General features: G+C 41.7%; 2 protein-coding genes across 3 annotated transcripts in view; both read left to right on the top strand.

Annotated features, from left to right (window-relative positions):
- Positions 1-7,481: 7,481 nt before the first annotated feature.
- LOC135085579 (ABC transporter F family member 4-like) lies at positions 7,482-13,727 on the top strand. Its single transcript, XM_063980351.1, has 8 exons — positions 7,482-7,603; positions 8,118-8,133; positions 8,962-9,087; positions 10,228-10,268; positions 10,378-10,444; positions 10,947-11,059; positions 12,626-12,717; positions 13,469-13,727. Exons 1-8 carry the CDS (start codon positions 7,571-7,573, stop codon positions 13,725-13,727), a joined length of 747 nt encoding a protein of 248 aa, XP_063836421.1. The 5' UTR covers positions 7,482-7,570.
- Positions 13,728-14,759: 1,032 nt separating this feature from the next.
- The window catches only part of LOC135085672 (dynein axonemal intermediate chain 7 homolog), a 40,017-nt gene continuing 34,590 nt past the window's right edge, over positions 14,760-20,186 (top strand). For both annotated transcript variants that reach the window (XM_063980467.1, XM_063980468.1), the window contains exons 1-4: positions 14,760-14,806; positions 16,002-16,139; positions 16,712-16,786; positions 17,497-17,696. In XM_063980467.1, coding sequence (XP_063836537.1) covers positions 14,771-14,806; positions 16,002-16,139; positions 16,712-16,786; positions 17,497-17,696 — 449 coding nt within the window. In that variant the 5' untranslated portion in view covers positions 14,760-14,770. The remainder of the gene's footprint in view (positions 14,807-16,001; positions 16,140-16,711; positions 16,787-17,496; positions 17,697-20,186) is intronic.

The following is a 20,186-nucleotide window of genomic DNA, read 5'->3' as shown; positions in this document are numbered from 1 at the left end:
CTCCTCTTGGAGTAGTGGAGCGTTCTATGATGCACATTTTCACACCCTTCTATGTTGCACTTGATCACTTTGCAGTTATGTCCACGCGCGCGGAATCGTAAACACCGAAAACACAATCGCTTTTCTTTCGCTAAGTCCCAGCGCTGCGATGTGTTCGAGTCTCTCCACTTTGCACATCCCGCGACACTGTGTCCCGTAGCACTGCACAACACGCACTTTCTGTTCATTTCACTATTTTCACGATCACTATTTTGCCGCTCACTGTTCTGTCTTTCACTATTTCGCCGCTCACCGTTCTGGCGTTCACTATATTGCCGTTCACTTTCACTATTATGACGTTCACTATTCACTGCCTCGTACTGTTGGGCGTTGAACGTTTTGTGGTTTCTGCGATTCGCCGCCGGCTCCGAAACCCCTTCCGGCTGCGCGTACGGACCGCAGATCTCCGCTTCGTGGTTCAGGAAGCGCGCCAACTTTTCTATGTCGGCCTCGTCGGTGGGCTGTCCTGCGGCGAAGTCGTACCACCGGTACTTCATGGCAGGCGGCAGCTTCTCCATTGTCAACTTCGCTATCTCGGGGTTGAGTAGGTACCGCTGCTTCCCGATGGTCTTCAGTGTGGCGACTATGTTCGTGACCCTGCTCGCAAATATGCACAAGTCACGTGGGCTGTCGGCGAGGCGCGGCAAGCTTCTAATTTTCTCCATTTCTGCGACAGCTATGGCGTCCGGCCTCCCGAATCTTGCCTCCAAAATCTTCATCACGTCGCGTGGGTTAGAGTTGTATATCAACAAACTCTCGACGGCTTCTCTTGCTCTCGACTTGAGGCTTCTGCGCAGGCGGGTGAGGTTCTCCAAGTCCGTGAACCCGCTCTGCGTCTCGAAGTACGCGGCCTTGAATGAAAGCCACTCGTGATGCGACCCCCCGAAGTATGGCAGCTCTGCGAACATCTTGCTGTTGTTGTTGTGCTGTCCGGATCGGGCGGCCTGCGCTATGGCGCTGGCCAGCTCCGACAGGTCTACTTGGTGGTGGAGCGGCGCGGGCGCGCCGGCTCCCGCCGGTGCCTGAGGGACTTCTATGGCTTGAGGCATTCTATCTTCTATGTCCCCCAGCGGTGGCGGTGGCTCCGGCGCTCTGTGCGGCTCGCTGGCGATGGCCAGGGGCGGCTCGGTGGCGATGGGCATGGGCGGCACACTGGTATCCAACCAGTTGTTCACCCGTGCGTTGTGGTCCGCTTCCTCCATCACCGTGTCCACGTCCTCTTCTGAGTCGCTGTCTGCTTCCAGGGCGGCCACCTTGGCGGCCGCAAGCTTCACTTGCAGTCGCAGTAGCTCCTCCCTGGCTTCCAGTAACTTGCGGGTGCGCTTCGATTTTTTCGTTGTTGCCGTCGATCTCGGCGGCGCTGCTGTTGATCTCGCTGGCGCCGCGGGGCGCTCGAGCCGCGTCGGCCCCTGCTCCGCAGGGGGCGGCGACTCGGGCGACGATACCGGTCGGGTCCGTAGCTCAGCCTGGCGACGCTGCTCCTGCAGCGTTGGCTCTCCGGCTCCCGTTGCCGGCTGCGGCGGCCGCTGTTCTGTCCTCAGCGGCGGCTGCGCCGGCCCCAATGTTGACAGCGGCCGCTGGGCAGCTCTTCTCTGCTGCTCAGCCAGCGGCGGCTGCGCGGATGTGTGTGGCAGGGGCGCCTGCGTGCGCTCGCCCTGCCCCGGAGCGGCGCGCTGCACTGGCACGGTGCGCTGCGACGCCGTCGTCTCCGTCTGACTAGTCCCTTGTTCGTCCGCAACGGCAGTCGACATGGTGTACTCCGATGTACTTTCCGTGGCTCCGACTCTTGAGCCTCCGCTGCGCGATCTTGTCACTGGCATTTTCTGTCTTCAATTCTTCCAAAGTTTCTTCAACAACCCGACGTAATCCGGCTTCGTCAAGGACCAAAATGTGGGGTACGCCCCACGGGTTACTGGAGTTGCGCCTGGGAGTTGTTGAAGGCTCGAAGAAGAAGCGCCCGATGCAGAGATATCGTCGTCTCTCTCTCGCCGGTGTTCACGTAGCGGGGTAGCGGGGAGGGGGTGTAATGAAATAACAACCCCTTGTTTCTTGAGTGGGCTTGTACTGGCTGCTGTTGGCTTCTAGGGACTTCTTTGTTTCTTAGTTGTTACTTCGTAGCTATCTTCAAGTGGACTGTGATTTTGGCTCGGACCACCGCTATATTTGGGCCCACCATGCCACTCTCCACTAGTGACGCCTACGCCTCAATCTAACGCCGTATCGCGTGCCTCCGTGCGACAAGGACGGAGCGAGTGCGAGCGAGACGCAATACGGTGTGAGCGAGGGCCGCTAGTGGGAGCGAGACAACAAATGCTTGCTTTTTCTCTTGAAAAAGCAATACCGTAAAGCGATTACGGCTCTATTTCCGATATGTCTGTCTCTGTCCTCCGTCGGAGGGTGAGTAGGTACCTATTTCCCTATCTTTTCTAACTACCTATTTTTCCTACCTATTTGTCCCTTTCTAAATGAAGCCAACACCAACAACAAGTTATTTTATTTTCATATCCAAATACAATTTACATGTTCAGAGTAAACAAATATCAAATCTATACAAAACAAATATCGATTAAAATATACAAAATAGACACAAACAATAAAGACACGGTATAAAGATACAAATAAAAGACAATAGAACACAGTACAAACAAAATGACTTGACACAATCTTACTTGAATGTGAAGCTCAAGAAATACAACAAAACACTATATAATTCAAATGACAGATAAAGATAACAATTGCCTACTTTTCTGGCCTAGCTTATCTTTATTGCACAAACAACATACATCTCTGTGTCTATTTCTAACGCTATTTCTTTATACATTGCAGGGTCTATTATAAGCTACGAAACGAATACAAAATACACTTATTCATATTTACATCTATTACGAACGTTCTGTACAATTGCTTTGAACAATTAATGTGACTCTACTTTAAGTTTTTGTGAAGTGGATAGTTCATTCGTTTCAGCCTGTTTCAGCTTAATGGCGTTCACTGCTGGACAAAGGGAGAGAATAAAGTACATAACGATGGTAGATAGATAAGTAAGTAGTTTTATTTACGGCCTCTTTCGACTGTAGTAGGTATATATACAGGGTGTTTGGCGCATCGTGTGCCAAAATTATTTGGCGGATAGAATGGGTCATTTCCTATATTTTCAGCCCCCATAACACGTTCCATGCCAGGCGGCTACTTTTATATGAATTTTTTTAGTAATTTCACCAAAATACCCAAATCGCATCATTTAATTTCGATTTAAAAAAAACTACTAGGCGTAGCCTCAAAGTAAATATTTTGTTTTGACGTGCATTGATGTAGGGTTGCATCAAATCTAAATTTACTGGCAAATAGCATCTAGTTTTTTTTTAATTCAGCTTTGAAGTTTTCCGAAAAGTTAAAAATGGACTGAACAATTAAGTTTACATGGCTATAATAAAAAAATTAAAAGAGATAGCGATCTTCGAATTTTATCAAAACTTCTCTAGTCTATCCCCATTCAAACGGTATACTAATCTTGTTTAAATAATAACAACAACTTCACAAATTCCTTAAATTAGTGCATTGACTCTACTCGGACTGATATTCAAATTTTGAATTTTGAACCTTTTTTTTTAGTCTACAATAAGTTCAAAGCAGGTAAAAACTTCACAAAATATTTACTTTGAGGCTACGCCTAGTAGTTTTTTTTTAAATTGAAATTAAATGATGCGATTTGGGTATTTTAGTGAAATTACTAAAAATTAATATAAAAGTAGCCGCCTGGCATGGAACGTGTTATGGGGGCTGAAAATATAGGAAATGACCCATTCTATCCGCCAAATCATTTTGGCACACGATGCGCCAAACACCCTGTATATCTATAATCGATAGATAAGTAATATTATTATTATTAGTAAACAATAACGTTGAGATCGCGTTGATTAGGTACAAAATATTTGAAAACACGATTTAATAAATCAAGAGTTTTTAATTTATCCGCATGTAGCAAAACTTATTATCGCTATTTTGCAAGATTTATTTTTCTGAAAACTTACGGTATATTATAAATTACTGGTTCACGTCAGTCCTGGTGGATTTCATCATCACTAAGGCTTATTTATTTTGATGACTACGAAATCTAATTATCAAAGGATAATATGACCGACGATCTGGTGAGGGTCGCGGGAAACGCCTGGATGCGGGCGGCGCAGGACCGGTCTTTGTGGAAATCTTTGGGGGAGGCCTTTATCCAGCTGTGGACGTCATTTTGGTGAAACGAACGAATAGGTGAAGTTCAAATACTTCTATTAATTCCATTTCAGTATTATATGTGGTTCCGGCAGAGTAGAAAACACCCCCCACTCTTCCCGTGGATGTCGAAGAGGCGACTAAGGGACAAACATGCGAGCATCAGGCCTCCCCAACCCGTCTGGCCAGCGTGGGGAGTGTAGGACAAATCGTCCATTTTCAAAATTAAGAAATATTATTTATTTTTCTAAAGATGTCAATTTAAATCACTTTTATAATGTTAAATGGCTACTTTTTACCCGACTGCGCCAGAAGGAGGGTTATTTTGGAAAAATAAATCATACAGATTTATTGCCCATAACGAGTTAAATTAAATTAAAGTCAATTAATTAATTAAGTTCCTGAAATTTTAATTAAATTAAATAGCTAATTAAATTTAATTAAATTTCAGGGTATTAAATCACTATTTACTTTTATGAGCTGCCTTGTAAAACGATAAAATATGATAAATTACACATTGTAAAAAAATTATGTTCAATAAAAAAAATCGTTATAAGATATTTTTTGCTCGTATAAACTTTTTCAAACCGTCATAGAAAAAAAGTCCTACCTATGTCACTAAGGAATAATTTAGCTATCTACATACAGGTCAAAGAATTATCAAAATCGATTCAGTATTCTCAGAGATATTAAAGAATTTCAAAAACTTTCTCACATAATTTGACTAAAATTACGAGTAGGTATAGTAATATTAGTCTAAACTGTGTGAGAAATAGATTATATTTACTAGCTGACCCGGCTAATTTCGTACCGTCCATGTTCATCAGAAATAATATAGGATTCTAATGATGAAATAATTTATCGGTATAAACAAACAAATATAAATCAAATCTTTCCTCTTTATAGATTGTTTGATAGGATTAATCATTATCATTTCAGCCACAGGACGTCCACTGCTGAACATAGGCCTCCCCCAATGACTTCCACATCGCCCGGTTGATAGCGGCCTGTATCCAGCGCCTTCCTGCTACCTTTATGCACCTTGCGGGTGGACGTCCCACACTGCGATGCCATGCTTTATAATATTATTTTGGACTAATCATCATCATTATCATCATCATGTCAGCCATAGGACGTCCACTGCTGAACATAGGCCTCCCCCAATGACTTACACATCGCACGGTTGGTAGCGGCCTGCATCCAGCGCCTTCCTGCTACCTTTATGAGGTCGTTGGTCCACCTTGTAGGTCTACATTGCGATGCCATGCTTTATAATATTAGTGTAGACTAATAGCTGTATCCAATTCCTTAAAGCAGCAAATCAAACGCACAGCGTTGAATAGAGCTCTGTGATTGGTTCATGTGTCACCCTGTGCGTCCACGCGCACTGTGAGATCTCATAGTAATGTTTGTGAATACGGGCGTTAGAAAGGTGATTTTAATTCATTTCTCTAAAACTTATTGTTACTTCCCCTTAACTGTTATTCAGCGTTTTCAAATACTCGGGAAATACTTACATACCTATTGACACCAAGTTCAATACTATGCTCATTAGTAATCAAACTGCTGATTACGAATTAACTAGTGATGTGTATAGATGTGTGGCGTTTGGATATCGATAACCAGCGACCGCCCGCGACTTCGTACGCGTGGATCCCGCTTCACTCCCTTAGAGGTGGTTTTGCAAAATACCGTGTTAGTGAGCACCTATGTTCTAAAAGGAACCCCCATGCATAATTGGAGACTCCTAGCACTTGTAGTTTCTGAGATTTAGTGAAGAGTGAGTCAGTCAGTGACCTTTCGCTTTTATACATATAGATTCGTTCTTTTCAGCCAAAAGACGCCCCTATTGGACAAAGGCCTCCCCCAAGGATTCCCACAACTACCGGTCCTGCGCTGCCCGCATCCAGGTGCTTCCCGTGACCTTCACCAGATTCACTCGAGAAGTTTTCTGTCCAACGATAAACTGTTCGAATATTCGAGAGACCGACAAAAAGTCTATAGTTTGTACTTTTGTAGGATGTCTAATGCCCGTTTTCACCATCAATCCCTAATTTTTTGTGACCCCTATGGTAACACATAACAGGAATTTAATTATGTATGGAACTATAAAACCTTATCGATACTGTCGATACATTCAGGGTATCGATATGCATATTATACAACACTATTTTAATTATGCTGACCGGCAATGCCAACCAAAGTATTTTAGAATTCATATAATTCGTGGATTCTTTAGCTTAACACAGTTTTGATGAGTACATCGACAGAGGAACACAATGTTAATCCTAGGTGTATAAACTAATCTATTTACGTAAAGGCGAAAGGTCACTGACTGACGCACTCATCACGAAATCTCAGAAACTACAAGTGCTAGGAGTCTCAAATTTTGCATGGGGGTTCCTTTCAGAACGTAGGTGTGCTCGCTAAGACGAGATTTTGCAAGATTCAACCCCTAAGGGGGTAAAACGGGGTCTACGCGTAGTACGCGTACGAAGTCACAGGCGGCCGCTAGTCATCAATATTTGTGTGTTTAATTACCTAAATATTCTGCTCTATTTGATTCAGCAATGACTTCAACATTGTATACATTCAATTAGTCTAATACAAGGCTACGAACAAGGTTTCACTAACAATTAATTATTGTCTAATTCTAATTGAATAAGCAATGGTCAAGGAAGCCGACTTTTTACCCGACTGCGCCAGAAGGAGGGTTATTTGATATTGAACATACGCCCGTATTCACAAACATTACTATGAGGTCTCACAGTGCGCGTGGACGCACAGGGTAACACACGAACCAATCACAGAGCTCTATTCAACACTGTGCGTTCGATTTGCGTTTGTGAATACTGGCGTTAAAGATCTTGCAGGTTAAGCAACGCTGGAAGAAGCCAGAAGTTGGATGGGTGACCGGACCGTGCAAGAATATTAGGCAGGTCTATTGTTATTAGATGGAAATAAAAGAATTAAAGGAATTTATTCATTAAAATCAACAGGTTTCCATTGCAAGAGCCCTCTACTAGAGGAGGTGTATTTGGTCTACACTCCCCACGCTGGCCAGACGGGTTGGGGAGGCCTGATGTTCGCATATTAATTTGTCCCTTATAAATAAACTCTAAAGATCCATACTCTTTTGGTTGATAATGTGACAATCATGTAAATAAATCCATGTCAAAACCTGTCAAATGTCATTGTATTTATTGACAGCTTTCTGAATGGTTTTGTGTGATGTTTTTATACGTTTATTTTTAGAAAATCTGGACGTTTTGTGTTAATTTTTTACTGAAATAAAAATATTGTAACAATGGCGAAAGGCAAAGATAAAAAAGGGAAAAAGGTAAAGTTTATTTTGTCAATAATAAGTTTATTAAAATATTAAAAATTCAAACTACTGGACCAATTATAGTGAATTTTGGTACAGAAATCTACACACCTGGGAAAATCATTTGGGATTATTATGTGGCTTATTATTATTAGGGTATTTAAATATTGAAGAAAAAGATAAATGTTTATGTGAGGATGTTTAAGCGCGAAATGGATGGATGCTTCTGAGGCCCAGAACAGACGGTGAAACGCAACTGCAACGAAACTGCAACTGCTAGTTACTTTTGAGTTGCATCTTAGTTTCTGCCATAGCGTCCGTTGAGAGACCACACATGACGCGACCAGTTTGAAACTTTCAGTTTCAGTTTCATTCATCAGAATCATCACAAAGTTGCAGTTTCATTGCAGTTGCGTTTCACCGTCTGTTCTGGGCCTTACTCCTTCAAGCAAAACTACTTTCATAGTAATATTTTGATTTGTAAAAGTCCTATAATATTTAATGTAAACGAAATTCTTTATTTTTTCAGGATGAAGAACCACCAGGTACGTCATCGTCATCATCACCATCAGTTTAGTTACAAACTACAACTATAAATCAACTTAATAAGTAATTAGGGAAGTTAGAAATAGGTTGACCTGCCCCCTAGACAAGTGGTACTTTTTGTAATATTTCCAATACGATAATGTTATTGTTTATGGAATAAATGACTATGACTATGACTATGATCGCTCCTAAAATGGGATCTCTTCACGGAGCGCAGTAACTCTATGCAAAAATTTACCGGAGCAAAGGTTTCTTCAAATCACAACTTTTTGACCACCTCTGTGGTCTAATGCTAACATGGCTAACACCACCCCTGTTTCAGACTCACAGGTCCCGGGTTCGACACCCAGAGGGGGCATATTTTTCTGTTCGGTTTGGTTGATGCCCATCATAAACCAAACCTTGTTCTGACGTCCGTATTCACAAACATTACTATGAGGTCTCACAGTGCGCGTGGACGCACAGTGTGACACACGAACCAATCACAGAGCTCTATTCAACGCTGTGCGTTCGATTTGCTGCTTCACTTAAGCAAGCATCGTTTGTGAATACGGGCGTAAGTCTAAGTCTAGCTACCACTATCTTACCTAAGTCTGCAGCCATAACAACATTGTTAACACCATTGATGTGTTCCGGCAGTAAGAGGTAAGATAGCCAGTTCCTTTGTGGTTGAGGATTTCGAGTGAAGCTCAAACCCACCTTCGGCCTGATCATCACTGTTCAGTGAGATGCAGGTCAAGAGCTTCCTCGTTGTAGATAAAAACCTGACGTTTTGCCACTTGTCTAGGAAGGCTTTAAACTGCGCTAATATTATACGTTTCTTCCAGAGTCAGAGGTCCAGGAGGAGGTACTGGTGGCCACCACAGATCTGGAACCGGAACCTGAGGAGATCCAGTTTACGGATACCTCCTACACCAGCGCCTCTTTTGAATCCCTACCTCCAGTTGTTGAAGGTAAATACACTTACATCCCAATCGAGCTAACTGCGCACCACGTTGGAATGCGGGTCTCTCTCCCACTCACCCGCATATCTCCCCGCGTTCGAACTATCCGTACCAGAGCGTCGTGGTGACGCCACGGCCGCCAGGTGCGCAGTTAACTCCACTGGGTTGTAATGAAATGAAATGAAATAGTTTATTCAGTACATAGGCCCTTTCCAGGGCACTTATACACGTCCCAAATATAGCTTGCCCTACTACCACTTCGGAACAACATAATGGGCTGGTGCTGAGAAGAAGTGGCGGAAGAAACTCAGTCACCTTTGTCAGCCTCTTTTTCAATCCAATACAGTTATTTATAGCTTACATGACATCCAGGCACTCTTGTAATTTAAATAATCGTTAAGCTGGAAACAGAATTTTCGGAATGATCCAGTTTATTCTGTAACCTTTTATTGTTACCGTTTGATAGAGCTCGTAAAGCACTTTCACGATCAGTAACCAAATGAGATATCTTGTACAGTTTAGAAACGATCGAGTGAGATCACTTATCGTTTCCACCCTGTATTGGAAAAATATTTCTACGCGCACAAAGTCGTAAACTCATCCAGTTACATCAATATACTTGTTGCTATGGCAACACTTCTTTCTTTAGACCCCGTCTTAAACGGAGAACAGTAAAAATGTGATTTGTGTACAAATTGCTGATTTTTTCGATATAAAGTAAGATAATAACCTGACATCCATTGGTAAGTAATCAAATTCTGTGACGTCAAAGTGATGAATGAAATGTAAGACATACAGGGTGTTTTTGTTTCTTAAAGTAAAATTCGTTTCAGTTTGTTTTTTGGCATTAAATTTTTGTTAAGATCGCTATTTCAGGGCTATGTAGGAACAAGATATTTCAAAAAACAAATTGTTTATTATGTTTTTTTATATGATGATCATTATTATGATCAGTCAAAATATACTATTCTAAATTGCGATTGCGGTCAAATACCTGCCTTGTTCTGCATAAAAAATGTTATCAATTTTAAAGTTAAAATGGCATAGTTATAAATCTCTGAGCTGCGAATTTTTTACTAAGAATTTTTTGAAAATGTCGTCGCAAATAAGTTATAACATTTTTCATGTCTTACTTTTATTGTTTTTCAGAAATCAAACCAAAGAAAAAGAAGGGAAAGAAAAAGGCTGAGGTAAGAAGATTCCGTTCCGTTTTCTTTAAATTTAATTAACTATTGTCATAATAAAGACGTTAAAGTTTAAATTGTAACATATTTAAAAGCTATTATTGTATCGTTTTAGGCAGTGGAAGAGGTAACAGAAAAAACTAGTGAATTCTTTCAATGGTCCGAAGAATCTCTTGCAGCAGGTAATAAAATAATAAATTGTATTGTCTTATTTTATCCAGGGATAAATAAATGATTATAGTCTAGCACTTAACTCAGTCAGTGCCTCAGGTATGGAAACGACACGGGAGGTGATTTTTGATACGTCAAATGTCAGAGTTCAGATTTGTAGACTCTGTCGCGTCATAAATGTCAAAATCACCCCTCCTGTGGCGGTCACATACCTCAGGCACTGACTGAGTAAAGCACTAAGCCTATAATAGTATGATTATTGGATTACTATATAGCCCAGTCTCCGAGCACGTAGAATTTTGTCCAATGACCCCAAGCTACCACACTCACTGCGAGCGCCCGTCGCGTCGCACAGTCGCGACAGCAATATAATTACGTGCGAGTGATAAGGATGGGTAGCTTGGGGTCATTGGACAAAATTCTACGTGCTCGGTGACCAGACTATAGACAATTTTATTAAGTTTTATCGTCTCATACTATACGTTTACTTTAGCTATATTCTTTCTATGCCAGAGGAAGAAAAGCCAAAAGTGACGGAAGAGGAAGAAGTCACAGAGAAAAAGGGGAAGAAAGGGAAGAAGGGGAAAAAGGATAAGGACAAGGAGGACATACCTGAGTTTGAAAAGGTACGTAATTTCTCCACCCAACCAGAAGATGGACTGACGACCTCATAAAGGTAGCAGGAAGGCGCTGGATGCAGGCCGCTACCAACCAGTCATTGTGGAAATCATTAGGGGCCTGTGTTCAGCAGTGGATGTCCTAATGATGATGGATGATGACGTAATTTCAGTGATATACAGGGTGTAAAGTTAGCTTTGTGGTTCTGGTTAAGTAGAATAGGACCACTTTTAAACAGTTTAACCGATTTTTCATCAAACTTTTAACCACAATTAGGAAGTTCTGGGAATTTTCCCAAACTATGACATTTTTTTGGCTAAATCCCACAATCATCTAATCATTACTTTCCATCAGGTGAGATACAGGCTAAGTGCTTTCCAGATATTCTTCAAAATTGCCCTACTTTTTATTCACAAAACTTTTGCCCAAATTTTACCCTTACCATGTCCCCAAAAAATAAAATTTACATTTTTATTGTCCCTTAAATCCGCCGATGTCGAGTACTGACGATAAAAAATCAGGCTAAATTAATGCACGTCTACACGAAATTTGATACGAGCGTACTTCTGATTCATAACAAAGTTGGTACTTCACAGTGGTGTGACGTATTGTGTATAAAAACCACAGTGATATTTGAGAAAGCAATTCTGTATACGTTATTCTACGCTATACATTGGAACCAATTTTCATGAACTTGCTTTCAAATTGGTGAAGAAAAGGACGGAAAATAGGAAAGGACGTTCCGTTTTTCGCGAATCAGATATTTTCCGGGAAACTTTTCCAGTTTTCTTTCCAAACAAACATTGTTTTCTTACAAAAATATGATTCTTATTGGTCAAGTCATTCTTGAGTTTTAGCTAGACTAACATACAGCATTTAATTTTCATATACAAAGATAGTTTCATACAGTGGCGGGGCAAGACCTAAATTTGATGTGGGCAAGACAGATTTCGCGAGGCCTTGTTCTGTGGCGATCTGAAGACGGATTTTATGAAATAATAAAAAAAAAAACGGGTCAATGGTCTTTTCATTGACAGTTTCTGATTTCTTGATTCAGTGATTATTTTTAAAGGAATTTTGCGCCAAAGAATAATGTTTGTCACTTAAAACCGTGTTGTTGCTTAATTTTGTGTCTGATTATGGCTGAATTTGTTTGGAAAAAAAAATTTTTAACTACATTGTTTAGCTATCAATAATAATTTATCCTACTAATATTATAAATGCGAAAGTTTGGATGTCATGATGTCTGGATGTTTGGATGTCTGGATGTTTGTTACTTTTTCACGCAAAAAGTACTGAACGGATTTTGTTGAAACTTACAACTACAGTATTACGGTTTATAACCGAGATTAACATATAGGCTATAATTTATGACGATCTGTGACATACCTACTAAATTTCACGCGGGTGAAACCGCGGGCAAAAGCTAGTATTTAATAGTATTTAAAAGTTGAATTTGACATGTGAGGAAAATTTTTGATGCGCGAGGCCCCTTGTTCCGCGAGGCCGTAGGCGGTGGCCCACGTCGCCTACGCCTTCCGCCGCCACTGGTTTCATAATAGTAATCGTGACAGCCGAAAAATTGGAAAAAGATGAATAAGAAGGAGAGAGAAGCATGGATGCTGCAGAGGATCGAGGAGTGGCGAGCCGAGAAGGAGGCGGAGAAGTTAGTTTTTGTTGTAAACTCTATGTATGGTGTAGAAATTATCCTATGATACTCGAAAGGGGGTGATTTTGGTTCACAAACGGAATTTTGTATGGGTCGAACAGATGCGTTGTATGTGTACCTACCATGAAACACCAGAATCACCACTTTTGGGCTGGACATGTTTTTCCTATTTAACCCAATATAACTAAAGCCCGGTCTGTGAGCATACTCGCACACTCACTGCGGGCGCCCGTCGCACAGTCGCGACAGCAATATAATTACGCGCGACCGATAAGGAAGGGTAGCTTGGGGTCATTGGACAAAATTCTACGTGCTCGCAGACCAGACTATATACCTAGCATTCTCTTTTGTCACAGTCTCATATTGAGTATAGATCATTTTGGATTTTCCTCTCTCATTGTAATGTTGGTAAGGTACTCTACAATATTTTTGCATTTTTTTTTGTAGATCCGCATCTCCTCTAGTTTCTCTCTCATTGTAATGTTGGTACATATTACTTTATTAGTATAGAGAAATAAATAAAAGAGTGGACTAATAATATTAAATGTTATAGTATATTGACTAGGTAATAACCATGGTAGAACGTATTAGTTCGAAATAAATGATGTAAGTGTTCAAAATTACTGGTCACTGATAACCGCTCGCAAACCGAACGCTCGTTCATTCGCAAACGTTCGCCGCTCTCTCCCTATAATGCTGGTATCAAAACGGTTTTTCTCTCTTTCTAAACACCGGCATCTCTCCCCAGACAAGCCATCCTGGCGGGGGCCAAGGAAAAGCGCGCCGCCCTCGCGCGGGAAAGGGCAGAACTGATGGCGAAGGACAACACAGAGCAGGAGGTCCGGAGGGACATCCTGCAGAAGACCTGCGACTTGTTTCATAGTAAGCACTACTACGGGACTATTCCCACCTCTCGTTCCCACCGCTGCAACTCCTGTGTAGCCAGGATCTACAACTTGACCGCCAATAACACCAGTGAAGGTCATAGCTTTTGCGATCTAAGCTAAACTGGCGTGGGAGATGGCTGAACTGATGGCAAGAGACAACACTGAACAGGAGGTCCGTAGGGATATACTGCAGAAGACCTGCGACTTGTTTCATAGTAAGCCTTGTTAGCTACAGCATAAGGACTCTTTTAGATAAGCAATAAAGAGACAAAAGCCGAACGGTAGTGGTGAGGGACAACACAGAACAGGAGGTCCGGAGGGACATTCTGCAGAAGACCTGCGACTTGTTTCATAGTAAGAAATTATTATACAGATCAATATAGAGCACTAGTGGCCGCCCGCGACATCGTACGCTTGGATCCCGTTTTACCACCTTAGGGGTGGAGTTTCGTAAAATTCGTTCGTAGTGAACACCTACTTTCTAAAAAGAAGCGCTATGCTAAATTTGAAAATCCTAGCACTTGTAGTTTCTGAGATTTCGTGATGAGTGAGTCAGTCAGTCAGTCAAGGTTTCAAGGTTTCATAGTAAGCACTAGCTTGATGCGAGTTGCAGATACCTTTTTTAAACTTTGGGAAATGCTTTGCGCATACTTGTACCCACTGGTCGATTGGGACGACCAGTAAATTTTGTGGAACCACGAGGCCCACTAAATTGCAGGACCTACCCACTCGATAATGTCCACCTGTAACTTATATAGCCACGAATGCCACGATCCACGATAGCCGAACGGTGAATGGGTCGGACTGGCCGACTCGAGATCAGAGGAACGCGGGTTCGAATCCCACCGCCGCTCGACTATTGTGGTGAGCCCACTCGTAACACAAGCTTATTTAGCTTAACACGAGGGGCTAACGGGAATATTAGTAATTTGTGTTTAATCTTTAAAAAAAACTTGGACTTTCGTCCACAGCTCCATCTCAGGCTACGTCTTCGAGAGGAGCCCAATTTTTTCCTCCTCCAGTTGTTTTTATAGAGATTTTCTCCTCGTGGTTGATTTTGAAAGACAGGACCTTTATGTTACTCAAACCACCGCTTCTATCTCTAATGTTATTTTTTAAATATCTAAAATTGTCATCATATTTCAGAATACGAAAAGCAGAAAATGAATTTTGAGAACAAGAAGCAGATGGAAGCTGAGGTAAGACTTAACTTTTGGTAATTAGAGGGTAATGGGAGTGTCTGGGAAATTAGAAAGAAAGAAATATTTATTACGATGAACATCACTTAGAGAACAAAGAAAGTATACGGAAAAAAGAAAGAAATAGCACATAAATATTACGAGTAAAAGAAATCCCACCAAAAACATTCTGTAAAAAACTAGCCAAGTCTCGATGGAGCTGCTTGTTTATCTCTAAAAAGTAATGAAATCTAGACAAAGTCGTGCCAAGTCTATGGTTCCTTACTGCAATTTCTTTATTATTATAGTTAGTGTTGTGTGACTTGGCCGTTGAAGGGTACAAAACCAGGTGCTCCATGACACCATTGCACCAATCTGTCGCCAGAACCGCTACCCATTGACGATGGAAAATTGCCACTTTGAAAACGTTCATTCAATAACCAGTCAAGTAGGCTTGATAAAGCTGCGTATTTCAATAATACTTTATGTATGATTATCTTATAAAGATTGTGCTCCTGCAGTGGAGACTAAATAACTTGATGATGATGATGATATGCCAGTGGGCCCAATACCTCCGCTGTGACGTTCCCTTTCTAGCCCATCTGGCCACCGTGGGGAGTGTAAACCAAATCCTTTTGTCATTGATAAATTAGAGAAGGTTGTGCTCCTGCAGTGAAGACAAAGGCTATGTTCACATGTAACGCGCGTTAGCTCATTTATTTCTGTAAATAGGCTTAAAAAAAGCACTTTTACACGTCCCAGTATTAACCCTACCACTGCTTCAGGACAATAAATAAATGGGCCAGTGCTGAGAAGAAGCAGCGCAGCGCAAGAAACTCAGACACTATTGTCAGCCTCTTTTTCAAAGGTTTCAAACGCAGGTCAACGCGGAATTTAATTTATAAAGAATTCACATGACAAGCGCTATCGCGCGTTCCGAGGAGCTCGTCAGTCTTTTTCGATAGACCTTACAAAATGGACGTGGAAGAAGCTATTGCGGTGGAAGCGCGCGCTCATCTGAACAGTCAACGGACGTAACAGCTGTCAAAGCGCGCGTCAACGCGCGATCGCCTGCGTCTAGACTTTTTCTCTGAGCGCGCTCATGTCGTCATCTGTATGTAAATACTACGATATCCAGTCGCGCGATTTGAAAACGCGCGTCAAAATTTTGCCATCTGAATATAGCCTAAATGACCTGATGATTATGATATTCCAGTGGGCCCAATACCTCCGCTGTGACGGCCTACCAGACCCTCGCGTGGTGACGCAGATGAACACGTACCTTCATATCTGGCAGCAGAAGCCGGAGTGCGACCCTGACGAGCTGGAGAGGAGGTGCATTGAGGCTCTGCCGGTAAATTCTTGAAGATATTCTTCTATCCTCTTGCCTAATAATTACTGCTAGACAAAGGCCTCCCTGGAGACTCTGTAATCTCGGTATCAAATTGTGTATCCAAACGCATCTTTATAAACTAGGCTATGAATGCTCTTGCTGAAGTTGAACAACATTTCCCTTCTCTCAGCCGACGGCTATTGTTGGAAAAGACGCCCTGGACCCTGTGCCATCAATATTCTTCCTTCCTCTCAGGCGATAGACGTCCACTGCTGAACAAATGGCAAGAATACGACCGGCTAGAATAAGACCTCCACTTTGTAAAATCAACATTCTCCTTTCCTCTTTGCCAATAGACATCGATTACTGGACAAAGGGCTCACCCAAGGATTTATTGTTACCAGTCACAGTGGTACTAGGACTCCATTGAATTATAATAGTTGCACGGCTGTCATGGCAAATAAGGATGTTCGCCATGATCGGTCATGCGCTGCAGATTCTTGCTTTCCCTCAGTTGGTAGTCTACTGCTACATAAAGCCTCCAAAAAAATTCCATGACTCGCTATGTAATGATATTTACTGTATTTTTCCAGATGTTAGAAATGCTGGAAGAATTTGTTGCCAACTCCCGACAATACACACCGCTACAAGCTCAGAGCTATAATGAAGTAAGAATTGAAATTCTTGATTAGAATGTAGGCCCTTTTTAGGGCACTTATACACGTCCCAAATATGACTTGCCCTACCACCACTTCAGGACAACATATCGGATGGTACTGAGAAGAAGTGGCAGATGAAACTCATGCCCGTTTTCACCATCAATCCCTAATGAAGTGACCCCTATGGTAACACGTTACATAACAGGAATTTTGTTTCCATAGTGATCACTTAAAAATTAGGGATTAGTGGTGAAAACGGGCATCAGTCCCCTAAATTGTCCGAGTGATCCTTTTCTTCTCTGCCGGAAGCACGCAGTTCATCATCATTTCAGCCACTGGACGTTCACTGCTCAATATAGGCCTCCCCCAAAGGTTTTCATATTGACCGGTTGGTAGCCTGCATCCAGTGCCTTTCTGCTATCTTTATGAGGTCGTCGTTCCACCTTCACGGTGGACATCCCACGCTGCTCTTCCGCACAACAAAGTTATAGATCGTTTCATCCACGAAGACGCGCCCCACCATTCTTCCGCTAATGTTTTAGTGTTATCGGCACACGCTAAATTATCCATGAGTGCACACGCACACTACAATAATGACGCTCGGGTTGCTCGGATCAAACTCCTCGCACCCCGCGCTTCCCTCGACCAAAAATTGGTGGGGCGCGTCTTCGTGGATGAAACGATCTATAATAAGATTGAAAAGGCTTTCTCACCCCCAGGTTCGATTAGCCCTCAGAGAACAGCTCTCAAACGCCATCCAGTTCGCCTCCTACACTCTCCTACGAGACATGGAGAAGCATCTCAAGTTTGAGTCCATCAAACTGGCTCTCTACGAGAGAGAATTCAAAGGACTCCGACTCAATCTCTGGTGTGCTGTCAAGATGCCCACTAGGAAACCGAAGCCGCTAGAACCTGACCCGTAAGTATTCTTTTTAGGGTGGATTCGACCAAACAAGAGTAAATATTAAACTCAGAATAAATCGTCAGTTATTCGACATTTTGACATATTTCCCATACTGAAAATGTCAATGTACCAGTTATACCAGGAGTTATTCTCGGATAAAAGTTTGGTCAAATCGAGCCTTAAAGAAGGAATGATACCTTAGAATAAATTAATTCTTTATTACCAGTAGAATTGAGGTAGGTAACACAAGCAAAGATTTGTATCCGTATGTGCTCACCGTGTGTTCCAGCAACCTATTTCCGTTTTTTGTCTCGCTCTCATCAAATGGTTATTCTTTGCGATAGAACGAGACGACATGACCGGCAATGGGTATTGGGTAGCTGGAACTGTGGACCTACGTCTGGCGTAGTCTGTTTGACAAGTAGGTACTTTTTATCTTGATCAAACTTGATCACCTGGGTGATCAAAGCTGAATAGACCTTCATTCGAATTCGATGTATGTAGGGTGGGCCGTGCCCACCTCAGAATGGTCCAGGATGCAGGATGTTGGACTACCGATTCGTAGAGTGACTACTCACTCTTGATACTAATAATCCTAGATACCCCAATGGATAGTTAAGTATACGCAACAAGTGCAACCTTGTCCAGTGAAGTCCATGCACTCTTGCTATTTGAATAATCATTCACCTTAAAGTATGCAAGCGTACTTTAACCTTAATTGTAATTTTAATCAATTTATTTATAAACAGGCAATTCTATAAGAAATTAATGAAAATGGGTAATGTAATGTAAATTTATCAAATGCCACCAGTCGTTTCCGCAAAACGACGTCCACTGCTGGACAAAGGCCTCCCCCAAGAATTTCCACAACGAGCGGTCCTGCGCCGCCCGCATCCAGGCACCTCCCGCGACCTTCACCAGATCGTACGTCCACCTAGTGGGACGCCTGCCCATATGCCGGCGATAGGTATAGATCGTTTCATCCACGAAGACGCGCCCCACCATTCTTCCGCTAATGTCTGAGTGTTATCGGTACACGCTAAACGGCCATTCTCAGATGAACTAGTTTTTGCGTGTCCGGGCTGTTAAATCGTTAAAAATGACAAATTACAGACATGCAAGTATTTTTATATGTTACTTTACAACCCTATCCAGTTCTGCATTAAATCATAGGCCTTTATGTTAAGTATTTGTGTCTTAATTAATTTCATGAACCTCTGTTCTCTAATTACCGTTACGCGTCCGCACACCGACTTAATGTTAAAAGTTGGCTGTAATTTTCATGTCGTAAAGATTTGGTTTACCCCATTCAACATTTTAAAGAGTATACAAGATTGTCTTATGCATAGCAAAATATCTATTCAATAGAACCATTTTGTAAATAATTAGAATTAAAAAACTGCTTGTCCGAGCGAAAATCCTAATTCCCGTGACGTTCTTTGTTTTTGGGCACACAAGCCTAATTAATAATATTTGACACATCATTTACGTGCGCGGCGCGAGCCCTTAGTTAGTTCTATGACCTGTAAGCAAGTAGACGTCTATTGCGTTGGCGTACCGTCGATGAATTGCGTAAGAGTATAATTACCATATCTTTGGTTTTCAATTTTTCTATTTACCATGTCCTTATTTTTAAACTAGATTTTTGAAGGTAGATCCACGTTGTTGATTTAAATAGAATCAGTACTTTGGCCTCCATACGTTATAGTAAGACAGTATTTGCATACCCTGCAGATTTTGGAAATTTTGAAGAAAAACTATCGTTTTCTAATTTCCATGTAATAATTACCATATATTTATAATCACCGTTGTATGAAGTTATTACCTACAAATTGCACTCACGATTGAATAAGTATGATTATAAAATACCTAGACTTTCGCATAACAACTTTACGGACTTTTCTTCCAATCTGAAATCAAAATTTTGAAAAGCTTTCGTTAGAGTTACCTCGAAATAGATTCGATTTCATGACGAATGTTCAGCTTCAGTTGCTGCATGGTTGTTGGATTTTAGAGTATATTTTAACCCCTTAAGGTAACCCCACAAAAAGAAGTTAGCTGGAATGAAATCGGGGCTTCTTCCTGATGGCCAGGAGATGTCACCCCTGCGTGAAACATGTCTCGTACCAGATAATTATTTTTACAATTAATATCATTAATATTAACATGTTAAATCAATAATTAATTCTAATATAATACCATTAAAATCTATCCACGTTAACTTTGCCCTAAGAAGATGAGATTGTCCAATAGTAACACTTACCTGGCGTGATCACATTAAGAACAAAAGGGAACAAATGAACAGACAATGGGCCTTTTCAAGACGAGAGTATTTAGGCACTTTGTACCATCCTAGACTGCATCCTACCTGCTTTATTATGCATGCATAGAAAAAAAACTTCGTGATATGCAATGGATACTGGGCAGAAGAAGCTTGGAGAACAAACTAAATACAAATGCATCCTAAGACCCATGTAGACATATTATTATGGCATCGACCGGTTT

Source organism: Ostrinia nubilalis, chromosome 29, assembly GCF_963855985.1.
Source record: "Ostrinia nubilalis chromosome 29, ilOstNubi1.1, whole genome shotgun sequence".
In the NCBI taxonomy this organism is placed as follows: domain Eukaryota; kingdom Metazoa; phylum Arthropoda; class Insecta; order Lepidoptera; family Crambidae; genus Ostrinia; species Ostrinia nubilalis.
This window is presented reverse-complemented; position numbering and strand designations above follow the sequence as displayed.

Coding starts and splice junctions, on each gene's coding strand:
- LOC135085579 (XM_063980351.1), top strand. CDS start 7,571: ATGGCGAAAGGCAAAGATAAAAAAGGGAAAAAG. Junction 10,269..10,377: donor AGGGAAAGAAAAAGGCTGAG/GTAAGAAGATTC, acceptor GTATCGTTTTAG/GCAGTGGAAGAGGTAACAGA. Junction 12,718..13,468: donor GCCGAGAAGGAGGCGGAGAA/GTTAGTTTTTGT, acceptor ATCTCTCCCCAG/ACAAGCCATCCTGGCGGGGG.